This window comes from Cariama cristata, unplaced genomic scaffold (genome assembly GCF_000690535.1).
Source record: "Cariama cristata isolate BGI_N322 unplaced genomic scaffold, ASM69053v1 scaffold11591, whole genome shotgun sequence".
Taxonomy (NCBI): Eukaryota; Metazoa; Chordata; class Aves; order Cariamiformes; family Cariamidae; genus Cariama; species Cariama cristata.
In genome coordinates, this window is record NW_009601022.1 from 13,966 (window position 1) to 33,605 (window position 19,640).

Consider the following 19,640-nt stretch of genomic DNA (forward strand, 5'->3'; position numbering starts at 1 on the left):
TGTACTACCTCGTTTGAGAAGACAGGACTTCCCCTACAAGCAGTTTGGGATCTGAGTGGTGTCATTTTTGTTCCAACCCCAGGCAGTCATGCTGAAACCAAGCAGCAGTCAGAGAAACCAGCTGGCTGCAAGAAACTGTCCTGTAAACCCACTGCCACCCACAGCCACCTGAATCAAACCTCTGACAGGACTTCAAAATCTCCAGGTTATCTCAAAGCACCTTCACCAGTAGCACAAAATGCAGCAATACTTCACTTGCTCTTATATAAAGATGCAACAATAACAAAGACATAATAACTAATAGTCTCCAATTTCATGGAAAAAAATGTAGCAGCCTCCAGACATTAATGTCTCTAGAGACTACGTGCAACATGTCTTAATACACTCATTCATGATTGTACTCTGGCTGCAAATGCAGGAAGAGTCCCTAAATTCTTAGGTAGTGAAGAAATACTACAGCCAAACTAGGAGTTTACAATCGCATCCCAAATGAACTAGGAAAGTGAATTTAAAATATTAACTTTTTTAAAGGTGATCTCGGGGGACAAACAGTAGACGAACCATCAGGTTTCTATCATTAACAGCTCCTAGCCAAGCCCCCCGCTTTCGATTGGTATGATTCAGATTCCAATGGCAATTAAACAATCGGAGAGACATTTTTAGTTCAAACAGACAGGAGTTAAGCCATTAAGAAAGAATACCACAGCTGCAGCTGTTGTCTGGCAATAAATGAACAGCTATGGGGTTTGTTCCATTTGTTTCACAGCAGATCATTTACCCCAAACAGATTTCTGGGTAATACAACAGCAACATTTACATTCCTTGTAAGAAAACCCTTCAGATATCTAAACAACTGCAAAAGTTATTTTAATCCTGCTTCCTGTTGACAGAACTTTCAGAAAGCTATCCACATTTTTAAATAAAAGGCCCAATTATGCAGCGCATGAACGTTTAAAAATTATTGCAACATACTTGTGGAAACATTTTAGTATTTATTTCAATAGCAGCTTCAAGGGGAAAAAACCCCAACAAGTCCCAAATCCCCCAAACTGCTGCATGAACAACTTTGCCATGGCTGCGGCTCCTACAGAAGCTGAGCCTCTTGGAAAGTTGTTCAACCACGTAACAATAGTGGAAACATTTAGCAAAAACTTTGAATCATCTCCCATAATCAAGACAGCGTACTACCAGGAAACTGGAGAAAGAGTTGGGAGATGAAAAGATCCCACAAACACTTACTGGGCCCTGGAGACCTCCATCCTCTCGGTCGATGCTGCTTCTGGAGAGCCGCACGTCGGGTTTCTAAAACAAAAATGAAAAACTTCATTCTGTACTCTGCTTCCTGATTCATGCGACCTAGGCTTAAAATAATTTTAAAGACAGGAAAATACTGTTAAAAATTTACACTGACAAATACAGATGTCGTTTCACTCCAGTCTATACACCCCCGCTGCCGCGACTACGCGCTTCTGCAACTGCAGCTACTGAAACTCTTGGCAGCCTTCTCAACCGCTTCTCACCCACCCATTCTCAGCGCCTGTGTAAAAATGCTTGTTATAAATATTGATAGTACCATTTCCCTAACACAACATTGGAAAACCTGCATTTTAATTTTCTCAAAGGCAGCAAGAGTTGGTTTTTTTAAAAAATTGGTTGCTTCCTAACGGCAAAATTTCAACCACGGGATGAGAAACGCTGCGCATTAATTCCTGCTTCCTGCCCGAGGACGGCTTATATGTACTTGGCTCCCGCTCCAAGCCGGCAAATGGGGCCAATTACTGGAGCTCTTAAACACTGCGTTTGGATACAGAAAGCTAATAAAGACATCCAGATGCACTATTCTCCTGATACAAGCAACAAACAAATTTCTATTTTATATATTTTAAGTGAGATACAGGAACGCAGGGCTCAGTTGTTTTAAAAAGTAAAAATAAGAGCACACCGATGTTTTTTCCACACAGAAACTGGTCATTTTTGCCATCTCCCCAGCAAATCCAGGTATGTTATATTTATTCTTCAAGGACAACATTAATTACATGGAAAGACAAAGGAAGAGTGGATGTGAAACAACGGTTAACACTGACCCGAAGATACAAGTTCAGCAGAATGAGAGTGCTTTTGTACTGCACTAATTCTGGCACGTAAACCCAAAGATTTATCTGACTCTTCAATTCACTCTCCTACGAGACTGGATAAGGAGTTAATGAGAATGGATGAAATGCATATCTACATCAGTGTAAATACTATCTCCTTCATATGTATGTATATATATATAAAATGGACACACACAGCATGAGAACAAAAATTTTTTGTTGAGAGAAATGTAGGCATGTGAATACTGACTGTAACTAAACTGACCCCCTGTTCTTTCAGGGTCAGTTTTGGGGGACAAATATATCTGTTTCTTGTTTAAAGCTACTCCAGATCCCTTTCCTTCTTTCTTTCTAAAAGCACAAAAGAATAATTCCAACTCGCGTATCCTGCCAAAGGACCCTAAAAAGCCAGCTGGGCAGACAGAACTCGCAAAGATACACTAATATGGATCTTTTATCATGAAAAATACTCCGATTGTGCTGGTAGTCTGTCAGAAGGGCTTATACTTTGGATTTTCATTTAGTCTTCCGTAGACTGAATGGGGCACAGCCAGAGATAGTCGCTGCCTGAAAGAACTTGCAGATTAAAAATAGACAAATCATACCAGACAGGGAAATATTTAACCCCATCTTAAACATGAAGAACTGAAGCAGACGCAAGCGATTTCCCAATGTTTCTCCGGGAATTTGTGACAAATTTGTGATGAAACCTACCACTGACGAAACTCCAGTTTATTTCCTTTATTAGGACAAAGGAATTTTTTCTGATTAAAGTCTCATTTGATATGGGTATTTTAGATACTTCATTAGATATCTAAAGTAAGTCATGATTCTCATTATATTTTTAAGCTAAAGCAAATAGCTATCCTTGTTTATCTATGCATACGACTAACTACATTTCTATTACATTGATGTTCACAATTTGCCTTCATTTCATGTTCGTTTCTAGCCAAAGAAGTACTCAAAGTCTTTGCAGACAGTCAAAGACTATTTTATCACAGGGATCTTTAATGCTCTTTGCACTTTTAACAACTTATTACTCCAGAAACGCACCCTAAACCAGACTCCAAAGATAATGAAATATTGAGCATTTGAAAAGATTGAGAAGCACAAAACCACACACCAGTCCAAATAACTGATTTTTTTTCTAGTATTATAAGAAAAAAGTTAAATTAACTGACATAATATCCACCTCCTCTCCTCCTTGTCTTACTAACAAGGTCCTCCCTTTCAGCATCTGAACTCTCTAAATGCCCAGTTCTACAACCCCACATCACAGCAACAACTCAATCACCCAAGTCACCACCAGGAGCAAACGTGCAGCGTATGGACTTCAGGACAGCACGTGGACTACAGTATGGACAACACGAACAGCACACAACCACTTAGCTACAGTCTAAGAATCGTTTCACAGAAAGGTTGTAAATGCACATAAAATATTACTAAAATGAGCTTTATTAACTTGACAAACACTTGCTTCACACATGGTCAACAAAAATACCGAGTCCTGTTGACTACCTCCATGCAAGCGAAGCCATGGAAGGCAGTGTTGTTGTCCAGGCATCTCCAAGAACCTGATCTGAAAACGAAGATGCCAAGTGCCAACGGGTAATGGCAAACCAGAGGGTGCACGGGCAGTCTGTACAGCTGCACAACCCACCTGCATCTCAGCAATTTCCATATTGGTATCTTAGAATGAAGGACTGAAAATATTTAGTGGCACGAGCCTTGTCAACTTCAAACATTTTCCTCCTTCTGCCCCCTTGGATAGTTAGGAACACAAGGAACAACAGAGAAATACTCACCATACTTTTGTGTCCAATGACTAAGAAGAGGCTCAATTATATTTCTAGTGACTTGACTGTGTTCTAATAAATTCTAACAACTCCTATTTTAGTAAATGATATTCTGATTTATTCATTTGTGTAGCTGTGGAAATTTCGAAAGACAAACTCTTTTACAGTAAAGGTGGTATCTATGATCAAACACCCATCGTATTTTAAAATATTATTTAGCAACAATTCTTATGCTTCTACAGTGGTAAGAGCTTTAATTTTAGCCTCTCATGCTGGCATTACATAGCAATGCATTGCTGAATTTTTAATACGGAGATCCTTCAGATGTGTTTAATGCAACGTTCTCTAGGTCAAAAATAAGCCTCCCACCAAAACTGACCTGTTCTGTACTTTCCACACCATTTTACCACTCCAAAGCACACCCTTCTATCTCTCCAGTCCCTGCTACGGCTCCGTACCTCCATGGCAGCCCTCCTGAAAACCGCCGAGACTCCTCCAAATGACCCTCCCATCCTGGTACCAGGAGTAGCATTAGATACCCAGAGCTTCTTGGCTGGACAGCAAATGATTCTTTCGAGAGGCAGCTAAAGGGGCTGGAAACTGGGTGGTGGGTGCTGAGGTGCTCAGCATGCGTGCGTTTACGGAGAACATTTCTGGCACTTGTTGGAGCGCCACTGTACTGAGGGTGTATATTCAACGGGGAGAGGAGTTGTGGGGGGGGGGAACTCTCAAGGGATCCACTTGGTTGTGAAGCCCCCAAGTTGAACGTAGCCATTAAGAGTGTGTATCTACAAAGGCCCTCCTTAACACTCTTGTGCAGTCTAAGACCGTTTCAGAAAATGAAGCCTTTGGGAATCTGGAGATTTAGGATTTCAGCTTTACCTGAAAAAGTTGTGACTTGTGAGTATATCTTTCAAGCCTTGAAGCTAAACAGTGACCAACTATGACGAGAAATCACCTTCAAATGTGTTTCATACTCATAGTATGACGGAACTTCTCAAGCACACAAACTGTAGTGCTCTGAATTGTTTTTTGGGAAAGCATCAACTGTACTAAGCTAAAATGCAAGTTTAAGCAAAGTCTTTTCCACTTAGCATTATATTCATTACAGACATATATTTCAGGGAGGAACTATATTTTATTAAATATTTATCTTGCAGAAACTCAAGACCCTTGAAAAGTAAATGGATTTTTTTCTAATAAATAGTCTCCTATCTGAAATCTTTGGAAACATCATGAGGTCTTTTCAGACAGGATGCATATGTTGACAAACTGGGACATAATTTCTTTATTTCCAGTATTTCTGGTCACTCACTAATAAAAGAACATGTAAGTCTTGGCATTCTCAGGACATGCCAAATTGTAATGTCTCGGCGGGATTTTCTCAGGCTAAAAATTAAAATCTTATTTTAGCAACAGCTCACATCAATTATATTTGAATTGCAGTTCTCAGTGTCAAAATAGGACAAAACCACAACTATGTGGGAATTTCAAAGAAAACCAAAACCAAACACGATAAGGAAACTATGCGAGTTATTTCTTCTAAACCTATCATAGGAAAGGACTATAAATTTCTTAGCACAACAGTGCTCTGTCTGCTGAGGAGTTACTCAAAGGCACGCACATATGTATCTTTGTTTTATATGATGAAAAACAATGCCACATAACATCAATACAGCCACAAAGAAGCGCTCAAACTGGAAACTAACTATAAATGAGGAAGCAGGTAATTAAACAGGCCCCAAAGAAGAAAAGCGTTCTGCAAACTGTTCAGAGGTAGCGACAGTGCCAGAAGTTACGGCATAAAAATCACCAACTTTACTACACTGCTGAACTTAAAAGGTTGTCTTGAAAAGACACAGAATGACACAGCTTCTTTCCCACAACTTCTGCAACGCAAACTAACTAGCTACCAGTTCAGTAGACTCTCTCATGGCATCACCACCACCATTGATTTCCTACCTGTGGTTACAGGTGATTCTCCTTTTGGGTCAAACTCCGTATTAAAATACAAAATGTATACTTTCTCCTAGAATCAATTAAAAAAAATTAAATATCAGGATAGTTTTTGGCAGTTCCAAACTTCTGTCAAAACCCGCAAATAAAAGCATCTTTGGGGGCCTTTAAAAATTATTTTCATAGAATCAAAGAATCATAGAATGGTTTGGGTTGGAAGGGACCTTAAAGATCCCCTAGTTCCACCTCCCCTGCCATGGGCAGGGACATCTTCCACTAGACCAGCTTGCTCAAAGCCCCATCCAACCTGGCCTTGAACACTTCCATGAAGGGGGCATCAACAGGTTCTCTGGGTAATGTGTTCCAGTGCCTTACCATCCTCACAGTGAAGAACTTCTTCCTTATATCTAATCTAAATCTTCCCTCTTCCAGTTTAAAGCCATTGCCCCTTGTCCTATCACTACATGTCCTTGTAAAAAGTCCCTCCCCAGCTTTCTTGTAGGCCCCTTTAGGTACTGGAAGGCCGCTAGAAGGTCACCCCAGAGCCTTCTCTTCTGCAGACGGAACAACCCCAACTCTCTCAGCCTGTCTTCACAGGAGAGGTGCTCCAGCCCTCGGATCATCTTCGTGGCCTCCTCTGGACCTGCTCCAAGAGGTCCATGACTTTCTTGTGTTGGGGGCCCCAGAGCTGAAGGCAGTACTGCAGGGGGGAGTCTCACCAGAGCAGAGTAGAGGGGGAGAATCCCCTCCCTCAATCTTCCAGTCACGCTGCTTCGGATGCAGCCCAGGATATGGTTGGCTTTCTGGGCTGCAAGCAGACATTGCCGGGTCATGTTGAGCTACTTGTCAACCAACTTTAACTCAGTGAATTAACTGATTTGCTTTTAAATTAACTCTACACACAAGAAGTGGAAGATTGAACATACACATACTGTGGCCCTAATGGAGTAATCTGATCCTTACGGGCTGATTTTCTGCGTGCACAAATACTATAAAGGAAAGCCAGCATGCTGGACATGAGTGCAAGTATCGCAGCATGCATGCCTGGCTGCAGGGTAATGGGCCAAATCTTTTAGTTACAGCGAGCTGCAAGTGCCAGCAGCAGCGCGGCCATTCGCAATTGCAGAGCGCTGCTTTTGGGGATGGAGGTTGTTCGTTCGGCTTCTATATGCTATGCACTATGTACAAGTCAAATCTTGATTAATCTTCATCAATTTTATTTTTTGGAGTGGAAATACCCATATGATCACAAAACAACTCAGGAGAAAGTGCAGAATGAGGACTTCATGAATGTCTTGTGATATTGCCTGTGTGACTGAGGTCCAAACATCACAGGAGATAAATGAGTGAAAACCTCAGTCCACGAGACTGCAGCACCTGAAATATCCCAACAGTAAGATTCCTTATGTAGAAGGCCAAACAGACTTGTTCGATGAGTTTGTACTGCAGCCATCTCACCCCTCCACCTGCATACGCCCTGGACAAAGACCGTCTTCTATAGTTACCTGCAGCAAGCTTTAAGTGCAGTAATACTTTGTCTTTGCTTCAGCTTCCTCAAAAATAATCCAGGTATTTCTGTCCTCCTTCCTGGAGAAGCTGATACCCAAAGCCCACAAGTTTAATTAGCATCCATTAAAGCTACCAGACTAGTGTGCAACATCCTCTCTCTATCAGGGAGTGGAAGGGAGTATCAGTCCCGGCAAAAAAGTCCTCCAAAATCAACCCCCTCACCAACTCTCTTCTCACCTCCCAAGGGATATATTTGGTACAATTTAAAATTAAACATTTATTTACTCTTCAGTTTTTATACAACAGATTTATTTTCATTCAGGAGCTTTCCCATGAAGAGAGATCTGTTTGTCTTCTCTTTTTACAGCAGAATTTCAGAATTCTGGATTCCGTTAAGGCCGCAGCTTGCAAACAAAATTTCTATCTCCTTTCAAGTATTGACTAGTCACATGTTCTCAAAGGACCAGTTTCAGGCAAACTGCTTACACAGATAACAACCCCTCCGAGGACTGGCAAATTTCCATTTCAATGCCACTGCAATTTAATTCTTCATCTGGGGTGTCTCTTCTAGCACACACAGCATCAGTGCTGTTTATACTTGTACTAACATGCTTTGAGTTGTATTTTTTCCCTGTAGAAGCAGCAATGAATTTCAAGTCGCAAGCAAGTTGGTGCTACTCTGGGGAAACAAAAATTGTACTAACAGAAACCCCACTGAGGATTTTTCTTCTTGTTGCAGTGTCTTACATTAAATGATTTGCAGTTGCTCCCCTGTGAGCCCAATTCTCCATAGCAGAAGTGAGATATACTGTAGGAGCCTGAAGACTGTGTAAATAGAGCTGCTCTTGAAAGTAGTCAGTTGAAACTGAGAACACTACACTGTCTGGTTACATAAGTTAAAAAATTAAAATCTGGCTCTACTCTCCCTATTGTTCTCTGTGCTCAAAAGGAAAAAATATTCTTCTGAAACCTGCCTATAGCAGGCAAGGCAGAGCCAGACTTCAGCAAACCATTTTATCAAAATGTAAAGGTTAGTGCAGAAAGGTGTCTCAAAGCAAGTGAGACATGACATCAATTTTGAGGAAGTTGCTTCTCCTCCCTAAATCACCTGGAGTGAAATCAGGGAAGGCCCTTTTTCCAAGAGAAGAAATGTCACTAGTAACTCACTAGGGGACATGGGCCAAGGAGCATGTGCGTATAATATACGGATTATTTCTACACTGGACCTGTGTTCGGACTCTCATGTATGAATTGTGGATATCCTTCAGGAGATCTGCAAGGCCTCTAAGAGTGACTCCGCACAGCGACTTTTCTACTATCTTGATTTCTTCAGGGCTAAACCTAGAAAACCACATTCTTTTTCCAAGAAACACCCATCTATAAACTGAAGATTCCTGACGTACATCTTGCTATGGATTCAAACATACCCTACGGCTATCATTAGCTTGTTTAGCTTTTGACACAGCGTATAAATCTGTATAAACCCCAAAGTCTGTATAGTCAAAATGCAGTACAGAAAGAAAAAGAACTGAAGTCTCTCATGGATTCCAATTCCTCATTTTGGCCATTTAAGTTCATGCTTACGTCCACTCACAACTCTCTGGTTTTTGCCTTTTTAACCCTTTAAGGGTTTAGATCAACCAAATTAGCTCTGGCAAAGCTGCAGAGCTGCTCACAACTCCATCAGTGCTAGTTCTCCTTTGAGTAGAGGGTGCCAATAGAGATGGCATCTCCTCACAATAAAAACTAACACATAATGAAAAGTCCCTCCTCAAGCAGCAATTTGGGGGACGGTAAACACCTTAACGGCCCAGAGGCTGAATCAAAACAGAATAACAAACACTACAAATAATTACCATCTATTCTGCAGAAAAAGCCAGAAAGTTCAGAAAGTTTTCTGCAGAAAGTTCCCACACAATCTACTGCCACCTGAAATCACAATGCCTCATTCTCAGTACGCATATTAATTTCTCAAAAAGTTCTTGACTATCTTTAAAGTTTTAACTGACAATGGAATCAATTTGACCTCCTGGGCTTGTGAAAGTCACAAGCAACTGCTGCCACTCAAGAATGGAAAAGCTAATGCCTAAATTAGGGAAGAAATTTTCCTTTCCCCTCCCTCTCTTCAGCTTGTAATAAATTGGACAAAGCAAACTGAGTACAGTGGTTTCTTTACGGTCATCCAATGGCAAACTGCAAATTCCCAAGTGCACTTAGAAGGAAACCAGCCAACAGCAAGCTTCGACATCCTTTAACCAAAAGTAACATCTTCACTCTGGCACCATCTGGATCTTGACTAGAACATGTACTGGACATGGGGGCATCCACCAGTAGCTCTGAAGGGCTAGTAGAGGTTTATCCCACCTTGGTTGTCTCCACAGCCATCAGCTGTTCTGAACAATTCTGAATACCATACATAACTAAACCCCTTAGAGATTAATACAATTCAATTGGCAAGGAATAAGGTCTTGGTAACATCATCTACATACAAGATCTCTCCATTCCTGCCCACTGGCTTCCTGCGGAATAAAGCATAAATTCTTATTTTCAAGGAACAAAATGTCCTGGCTTCAAGATCCTAAAGGACTGCTTCAAGTTCTGTGATACAATCACGACCAGCAATTTTGGGTTCTAAAATAAAAATAATTCGTCTGTACAGCTGAGATTTTCCTGGAGACCAGCTCTAGACAGTGCAGAGAACTCTTAACAGAAACCACAGACCGTTGTCATCATCTGCTTTAAACAGAGAGCATATTTATTCAAACTTACTTCCCAGAACAAACCTATGGCACCTGCATTTATACAGGCATGTTTTGTAGCTGTGTACAGCACAAAAGGCTTCCAAATTGAAAGATGCCTAGAAGTCCGCTTAAGATCAAACATGTGACTGACGTTTGTCACAACCCATGCCACACCACTGTAAATTATCCACCTGTCAAGTGAAGCTTCACGCACCCATAGGCTCCCTGGCATGAGCCTATACAGAGTAATATGCTACTACCATCTTCTGCTGCATCTGTAGCCATCAGTCTCAAGTAGGGGAATTTTAACACAGAACTCGAATTCTGACAACCGGGAAACCAGAGCTTAACTAAAAAACATACACCAGTGGCACTGACAAGAAGAAAACACGGAACTACAGAGAAACATCAACAGAAGATCCCATTACCAATGCATTTCTTCTTCCTCCTCCTTGTTCAGAGCTTTTTCCTCACCTCCCAGAGCGTGCTCTCAAATTATTTCTTCCCGCTAACATGTCTCATTATTCCTCCAGTGCAAGACTGCTTAGAACTCTTACTACAGTCAGGGTTCTTAGATGGCTGATAGTTATCCCTTTTTAAGGGGTAGAGTATACACACATCTATCTCCTTAAGAACAAACAGGCCACCTCCAGATTGACACAGAATTATACCCACAACTTCCCACACATAAATACTCCACTGGATAACATGAGATTCGCTAACAACAACAGCTGTTCAAGGTATTTGAAATACGGGACTCACTAGATGAACACTTAATTTAAAAACTGTTTCCAAACCTACATTTTGGTAGTGACTCCTATGTTCAGTAATTATTCTCATTTCACAGAAGTGACCAGTTTTAGCAAGCTGCAATAAAAAAAGAAAAATCAGAACAAATTAAGAAGCATTATGAAACAAAGTATTACCAGGAAACGTTCCTCTTTTTCAAGCCAGCGCTGATCTTCTTCCATCTCTTGTTGTTGTCTTATCAATCTCTCCTCCATAAGATGTGTGGGTAGAACCTGGCCCATTCCTCGTATGTCCAAAGTGCCCGAATCCTACAAGCCAGAGTAAGGTTTACTCAAAGTCACAACTTAAAATTCATATAAACAGCTGCAAGAACTCGTAGATTATAAAAGAACAGATTATTAAAAGCCCAAATGCACAACAGCAGTCAAGCAGAGACCCTTCAGCTCCTTATAAACTGAAGCAGACCATCAGAAGAAACTCTTTCCAACTACAAACATTTTATCTGCTTTGCTCCCAATCACTAGAACCAAAAAGATTTGAAAAATTCTGTTCTGTTTTTCAGTAACATTGTCACTTCATATATTGCACTTCATTGAAGCTGGACAACAAAAACACATCTATCAATTTTGTTTTCTTGGTCTTGAGCAATAATTTAACTACCCAGTTGTTAAAAGCTGCAAGATACATTTTTTACTCAAAACAAATATGCTTTTCAGTTTTAGCCGACACTTGCAAAGCATGTCATGGAGACACTTTTAATGGATTTTTGAACATGCTTCTATGCATGTCTTAAGCTTACAATACTCCATATACCATATCCCAATGCTCTCTGGTAATCATTAGTAAGTAGCGTATAAATTAGGATTTTTAAAAAAGCCAAGGGGAGTTTGATAACAAACTTCACTGAGATTGTTTTTAGGCAACCAACTTCCCAATCTTTTGTGAAAACTTTGGCTGTAACTTTTTACGAACACGTGCAAAGCATTCATATGCTTCCACCAACAGTTTATTCAAGCGCAACACAGTTAGACCAAGTTGTTTGTAGAGTCAATAATCTACAGGGAGGTTGAACTACTCGGGACTACAACCCTCAACTATATACAGTGTGAAAAACAGCAGCATGGCAGCAAGTTGCAGTGGCAGAATATACGGCCAAATTACGCAATGGCAGAGTACGTGGCCAAACCAACCAAGAGTAAGCAGAGGCAAACTGAAGGCTTGGACACCTATCTGCTTGCCAGTATTTAACGGGTGAGCCTCAGTTACCACTTAAACGTTTATCATTTAATAAGGGAATAGAGTACAGGGAATAGAGCACAAGGGAATGGCTTTAAGACAGAAGCTGCACCAAACGAATCTTTGTAGGAGGATAAAATGGAATAAAAAAGTATAAAATAGTGGAGGAGAACAGAAAGAAAAATGATGGAAGGTTAAAGGGGGAATTAATTTGATTTTCCTTGCAGCAACTCTGTGCTATCATGACAGGCTGAAAAGCACCTAACAGGAATACAACTCACAAACAGTTTTGCAGACCATTTCATTTTCTGTTCTGGATAAGTTACGGAGAAGCCTCAGATACTTTAGCTATGCTGGGTATCTCCCACGAGGGGTATTTTTAAACAGTAATGATATTACATATTTTTACATGAATGTTTCCATCTCTACTAACAGCAACAAGTTTCAGTAAAGCTGCCTTTTAACAAACGCAAAACACTTGCTATCAGTCACTTAATTAGGATAATAAGTAGTAATAACTTCTTCAAAAATTTGTACAAAGAGTACACTTTATCTCCAACCTCACATAGAAGGATTTGTCTCAAAAAGAACAGAATTCAGTCATGACTGTCATCGCAGTGCAGTACAGCAATTTAAAAGGTACCAGAGAAAGATTTGGTTTTCCTACAATAATCTCCAGATGTACCTAAATAATTAAAAAGGTGTATTTACTGCACAGAGCGCAACAACAGATGTGTCAGTTCATGATACCTCCATGTTTGGTTGCCACACTGATATTTCCTGAGGCCGATGGTTCCAGGAATCTGCTTGATCCAAGAGAGAAGCCTGCCCAGGATAAATGCTGCCTGCCATGGCTGGTATCCCATGAGAACCAGGGTAGCCAGACACCTTTGGAGGGAGTGTAAAAAGAAAAAAGTTATACAGAAATATATAGAAATATAACTTTTGAGGATAACTATAACGATTTGAGGATGCCTATGAAAACAGCAGCATTAGAAAGTGTGTTTTAACCTCTGCAGTCAAGAAGATCCAAGTCCTCTGATGAACAAAAATAAATCTATTGATACATTTGTAAAAGCTACACATGCAGAGCTTGTATTCAAGTTAAGAGGAGCCTGCAAACATTGCCCTACAGAGCCATATAAAAATGTACCCCCTAGTGTATGTTACAAGCTTAAGTCTTGAGTGACAGCATGTAATTAGTGTGCTTAGCTGTATGACCTGAGAACTTCTCCACAGGAAAATCAAAGTAGTTTCAATGAGCCTGAAATACTCATTAAAAGAATGAAAACCTCCCCCTCTCCATGGAAAAAAAAATAAATCTTGACCGAGACTGTTGTATAAGGTTGTAGCTTTGAACAAACCCAAGAATGCTTAAAGTACTTTCATGACAAACTTTTGTGTTAAATTTCTTCAGCAGTGTTAGGTAGAAAAGCAAAACCTGTGAGTATATGATGTGGTAGCTCTAAAGGCTATCAGCCAACAGAAAATAAAAATGTTTCAGAGAAACGTCAGGGAGCAGAGTGTCAACAAGCCCACGGAAGGTCCACCAGTTAATGCCATTTTATAAGGCAAGTAACTTCACAGCTTAGCACAAATGTTAACATGAACATCACATTCCTTCAATAAATATGAAAATGTCTAATATGTTTCATTGCAGTTTTAGGAATTTGAGCACCATATCAGATATGAAAATATTTGTCATCTCGAGTAAACCTACCAGGCTCAGTTCGAGGTTTGTTCTGATGTAAACCAAAACCCATCTAGCAGATTTGAATGAAAATAAATCACAGAAGAAGTGAATCAATCCCACCAGCTGCAACTGAGTTATAAAACCCACATTTGAAAAAATCCATGCAGAGTGTTAAATTTAATACCTGGTAATGATTTGGCTGTACCATATGTTGTGGACTTGGATAAAACCCTTCACTGGATCTCGGACTGGGGTAACCGGGCCTACTGGGCTGTGAATGTAAAGGAATTTTTAGAGTCTTTAGAAACAGAAAACTAAAACCAGAAAATTACTCTTTGGTGAGACAACGTTTATAGGTGGGGCATCACAAAAGCAAGGTCAAAAAAACTCCTGAAATAAATATTCTAAAATGACTAACATTCTGTTTAAACAATTAAAATTAAGTTTTCCTCCATTTTTGCTTGGAAATGGATGCAGCTGAATTGTTTGCTAGGTATGTCAATAAATAATGCTTGCTCTGCGAATTCTTTGTGTATATTTAATTGCTTGCACTAAATGACCGGCTCTGCGCTGTTTAACTCTAGAGAGGATATCAGCTAAGAACATAATTCTTAAATCAAGTTTCCAGGTGCAAATATAGCATTGTTTCTAAGTTCACGATCTGCAGTACAGAAAGTTTTGCTATTAATTTGTCGCTTTTATGACCGTTCCCAAAAGTAAATTCTTTTGCTTCAGTCAGAACACAAATCAAACTGGTTTGTTTAGCAGGAATATTTCCGTGTGTTATTCTGAGGACTAAAGTTAGTTCTGGTAATTAACTTCTGTGTAACTAATTGCCTCAACGTGGAATGTGCTTTTGATCATATTCTGAACTCCACAGTCGCTTCATTACCCATGCTTTGTTTCGCAAGCCATTCCCAGCCAAGAAAAACAAGACAGAACTAGCTCTTATTAGAAAGGACAGCTAAAGAACCGCTATCAAGAGTCTTTATCTGAGTCTATCTTGTTTTACCCCTTCAGGAGAAGGGCAGTACTTTACACGTAAACAAACAAGATGTATAATCAGTAATACATGAGAAAGTCACCAGAAATTTGGACAGTACTATTACAAAAAACTGCACGAAAAGGGGCCTGGTTTTCTGCACACATTGAACAGATCATCCTTTTGCCAGAATAGGTATAGAAATTTCACATTACTGAAAGAATTACTGTTGGAAAATGTTGCTCGGAACAACATACTTTTATCTTCCAAGCAGAAATGTTCTGTTATTTTGTTTGATACTAACCTCCAAAGGTATATCTGAGGTTTGTTTTTTTTGAAGAACAGTGGTGCTGGCTCTTTCAGGAGGAGAAAAATCAACCAAGAAGGGAAAAAACTCCCAAACCTCATCACTCTGCAAACGGGCTCCTTCAGCCCTTCTGACAGTTAAAGGCGACCACCACATTACTTTGAGATTGCAGAATTTTATCATCACTTTATCAAAAATGTCATTATCATTCTGTACTAGGATATTCTCTGTCAAGTTTGTAACGGAAATCACTAAGATACAAGAAATTTCATAGTACAAACTGTGATATCTGTGAACTATTTGAGAATGTGTAGGAGTTTAAGGCTATAAATAAAATGGAATTTAAGACCTATAAAGACCTGAAACTTTTATAATGAATTGTTGGAAGAAAAAACCCCAGTTGTCATAATTAGAAGATTAGATAATAACTTAAGGGATACTTAGAATCTCAGATCTATGAAATTCAACTTGTTCAAATGTCATTAGTATGCACATCCATATTTTACACAGAAATACTGTATAAAAAACCTAACCAACAACTGCATCATATATACAGTGAGAACATATTGACACCCTCAAAAAAGATATGCAGTGGTGGAATTAATTTAATCTTAACACATCTTTTGTCAAGTGTTTCAGTTTATACATCACACCCAATGCTCTAATGATGATAATTTCTAATATGGTGTAGCTCATATATTACATTAGTGAAAGGTACTTACTCTATTTGGATTAGCCCCAAAGCTTCAAGACTAAACCAATTCTTCAAACAAGGCTGTAATAATTAAGTAGCATATTGTTCCAATTTATGCAGTTTATCTGCTTCTGTAACTCGGAACATCGTCTGTTTATATATACACCAAATCCTGCTAGTTATCTCAGCTGACTAAACAGGTTGATGGATTGTTTGCCATAAGGCTATCAAAATGCAGAACTAAGCTCAGAAATCTATCAGGCAACAACTTGGGTATGGGGAAACAAAACAAAATAAAAACAAGTTGCTGTCCTATGACTGTTGGAGGATATGTACCGCAGAAGGTGCCACTCGAGTACTACTGAAATCGTTATCAGTACCAGAGCTTGCATATACAGCTACAGGAATTCATCGTAAACTGACCAGGACGCAGATAATATTTCACATTACAGTGGTGACTGCACAAAATTCTTCAAAATACAGGCTTGATCCTTCAAAGTGCAAAATAACTCTGATGAGAAGCACACAAGTTACTGAGAGTGCTCAGCGACTGGTGAGGTTAGACTACCACAGCTGCAGAAGACATCAGCGACATCCAAACAGGACAGACATGTAATGAAATAAAATTAAGTGTAAACTAAACCACATAAGGTCCTTGGAAGCAAACCCCTAATTTTCTGTCCAGAATAAGGAAAATGCAATTAGTTGATTTCTGTCCTCTCATTGACGTGTTATAAATAAACTTCATGCTGGTCTGAATACTCACTAGCTAATGTTTCATAGGAGTGCCACAAGAAAGAAGAAAAAAGAAAAGGCCAGGAAACAATTTTGTGGCAACTATGGTAGTCTTTTACAAGTTAAACAAGAAATAGAAAATTGTTAGTGCAATATTATAGCATGAATAAGTTCTAATAACAGTTCAAGTAGAGCCGGGTCATTTCAGGCAAGTATTAGCAGATGATGACAAAATTGGCCAGAATGCCATTGTTTGAACGAAACCGTCAAAGGAAGCTTTGAAGAAATAAATGGAATAAAAAGAGGGTTTTTGTTTGTTTTTTAAACACATGTAATTTGCAATCTTAGCTACCTTGGGAGGAGCTTCATCTGATCCTCCTGAGTCCCAGGATACTGTGACTTGTCGCCTGGATTCCATTCTCATTCGTTCTTCTTGCTGCAGCTTCTCTTCCTCCAGTATTGTACTAGGAAAAACATATTACGTTTAAGTAAAACGTCAGGTCAATGTCCAACAAACCTCTCCCCAGAGCTCTCACATTCTTCAGACTAACAAACACTATTTGACAAAGTGAGTGAGTGCTGAAACACAAACTTCTTTTACTTGTATTGGTTAGGTTTCTGAAAACCAGTATCAGGAAGAAATACTTCTGTAGGATTACCAGCACGCTTTTAAAAACAGAAGCAGCAACGAGTTTTTAGAAAGCTGTAGTTGATCTTGCACTAAATTTTTTTGGCATGTTAACAGTTCTTTTGATGTGTAATTACAGAGAGAAATCCTCAAAGACAATAAATCGAGCACCTACTTGCATGAAAACTTATTTTTCACAAGAAAATACTCTACTGAACTGCTGCAAAGGTTCAAAACAAACTGAAAATATTCCTTACGGAAACGCAACAGAGCTTCAGATCACTGGGATTTTTTTCTTTTCTAAACAAAGCAGTCAAAAAACATTTTAAACACTGTGTCTTCAGCTTCTCCATTTCAGCCTAACCAGGAACGCATTCAGCAAACTAATTTAGCAGAACAGAAATATCTGACAGTATTCACTCAGCTTCTAAACATTCAGGTCAAAAGGCTACATTTTCAACAAAGTACAAGACAGTAGTAAAACTAGTTCGCTACTTACCACTGTTCTGACTATTAAAAAGACTGTTTGAAGTTCAACGTGATACTGCTGCCCCCACAGCAGCCTCCTCCCAGTCCTGCTATGTGGATTATTAATGTTGGATATTTGCCATTTGAAAAAATACTCAGAATGAAGGTTTGAAATAGGGAGTTGCAAAGTCGTTGGAGCTGCACTCCACATGGAGAGTCTGGAGATGTGCGGAGGGCAAATTATTTACATATTGCTATCCCCCGCGTAAAGATAATCCTGTAAAGGAGCTATTGCAGCTTCTTTATCACTCAAGAGTTTCCAGAAACAAAGCTAGGTTTTGAGTTTGTAATCTCCTGTTCAGTCTGCTAAATAACCACCCAGAATTACTCATGCAGGGGATGAGATCAACCACAGCAATCTATTCTAATCTTGGAACTTTACTGCTTATTTCAAGAATAAATTCCTGCTTGGTTGGAGACGAGAACTTTGCTTTTCCTTACTCAGCCAAAAAAAATTAATAATCTATGCCACTTCTAAAAAGCAGAGAAGTCATCTCGTCTCACTGCAGCTAAACCAAGTTTATAAGTATTGCTGCAATTTCAATCCATCATTGCTGAAGTAACAGAAGAATGTGGAACAAAACCAAAATCAGACCAGTTATTTGCAAAACTCAAACTGATACAACTACCACAGAAACACAGCCACAGCCCAACGGAGGGAACTAAAAAGAGAAAATCTTTCTATTTAACCTCTCTCTTTCTTCAGAACAAGGAAAATGCAGTATTTCCTATTTGAACCCATGAAGAACTAGCAAAAAACCTACTGCTTTAAAGCTAGGTCACACTTCAGATATTCAGCATGCATTTTTATGCAGCGTGAGAAATCAGCCAACATGCACCCATACCCATGAACCATGATTATGATATTTAAAGCATTACCCCAAGATTTAAAAAACCCACAACAAACCAACAGAAAAAAACCCCACCCAGACATTGCATGAATAAAATACAGATTTTTAACAAAGCCATTGATGCAGCAGTTGCTCTAATCTGAACAAAAGAAAGGAACAGGAGTTGGCTAAAAGCAACGGACTAAATTTAGGGATGGCTTATTGACAATTTGGGGCCATGGGTGTAATTTGTCACAGCACTCTCCTGTTTTTCCTTAAAAAGGAACGACACACCAATACCTACCTGCCTTGCTATCAAAGCCATTTTATCTGTGGTGTCATGGTATTCAAAACAATACCATTAACTTAAATCATACCACTGGAAATGACAAATTTCTACTGAAATGACTTGTTTTTCATAACACAGGCTCAGCTTTTTGCCTTACAACTCTAATTCATCCCACCCTGCTCTTTCGTCGCCTGTGTCATCAGGAGGTCCTTTCCCCAGCAACCCAGTAAGTAACCTGGTCAAAGGCCGATCAGCCGCAGCAGAATTTGTACTCGGATGCCCTTGAGTACGGTTGACAAGAATATAGAATAGAAATGCCTCAGAGAAGCATTACTCGAAAAAACATAAAGATAAAAATGACTCACAGAAACGTCTTTGTTTTTACAAAGGGAAGACTAATGCATAGATGGAGTAAAAGCGTGCCAAGTGATATTTTTGACCTTTTCTCAGTGCAGCTGCTCAAGTACTCTGAACGGTTTATTAGAATTTGCAGAAGGTCAGGAAAGTCACATCTAGGCATATTTTCCCAAACTGCATATATTTTTAGCAGCAAAGAGGAACAAGCAGAGAAGTATTTCTATTCATATGATTTCCCTAGCAAATCTTGAGGTAGTACAGACAAACTTAACTCATCTTCTTGGCTAGGTTAAGTCTGATGAAAAATCTCAACTATTAAGTTTGCATAAGTGATAAACTTATTTAATTTACAAAGAATCTTTTTACTGAAATTGGCCTGTGACATTGAAAAGGAAACATTTACTGGGAGCTTCAGTGTAGAAGTATCTGAAATACTAAACTGTACCCTTACATTTCAAAAGGCACAGCAAGACCAGTGTTTGTTGCTATGGTGGTGTGGGAACCTACAGTCAGTGC

General features: G+C 39.4%; 1 protein-coding gene across 1 annotated transcript in view; it reads right to left on the minus strand.

The window, feature by feature from the left end:
* The window catches only part of LOC104169375 (focal adhesion kinase 1), a 29,861-nt gene extending 11,697 nt beyond the window's left edge, over positions 1-18,164 (minus strand). Inside the window, exons 1-6 of the mRNA XM_009710277.1 lie at positions 17,620-18,164; positions 16,845-16,956; positions 13,959-14,045; positions 12,832-12,969; positions 11,022-11,153; positions 1,240-1,302 (exon numbers count right to left, since the gene is read on the minus strand). Coding sequence (XP_009708579.1) covers positions 1,240-1,302; positions 11,022-11,153; positions 12,832-12,969; positions 13,959-14,045; positions 16,845-16,916 — 492 coding nt within the window. The 5' untranslated portion in view covers positions 16,917-16,956; positions 17,620-18,164. The remainder of the gene's footprint in view (positions 1-1,239; positions 1,303-11,021; positions 11,154-12,831; positions 12,970-13,958; positions 14,046-16,844; positions 16,957-17,619) is intronic.
* Positions 18,165-19,640: the final 1,476 nt, after the last annotated feature.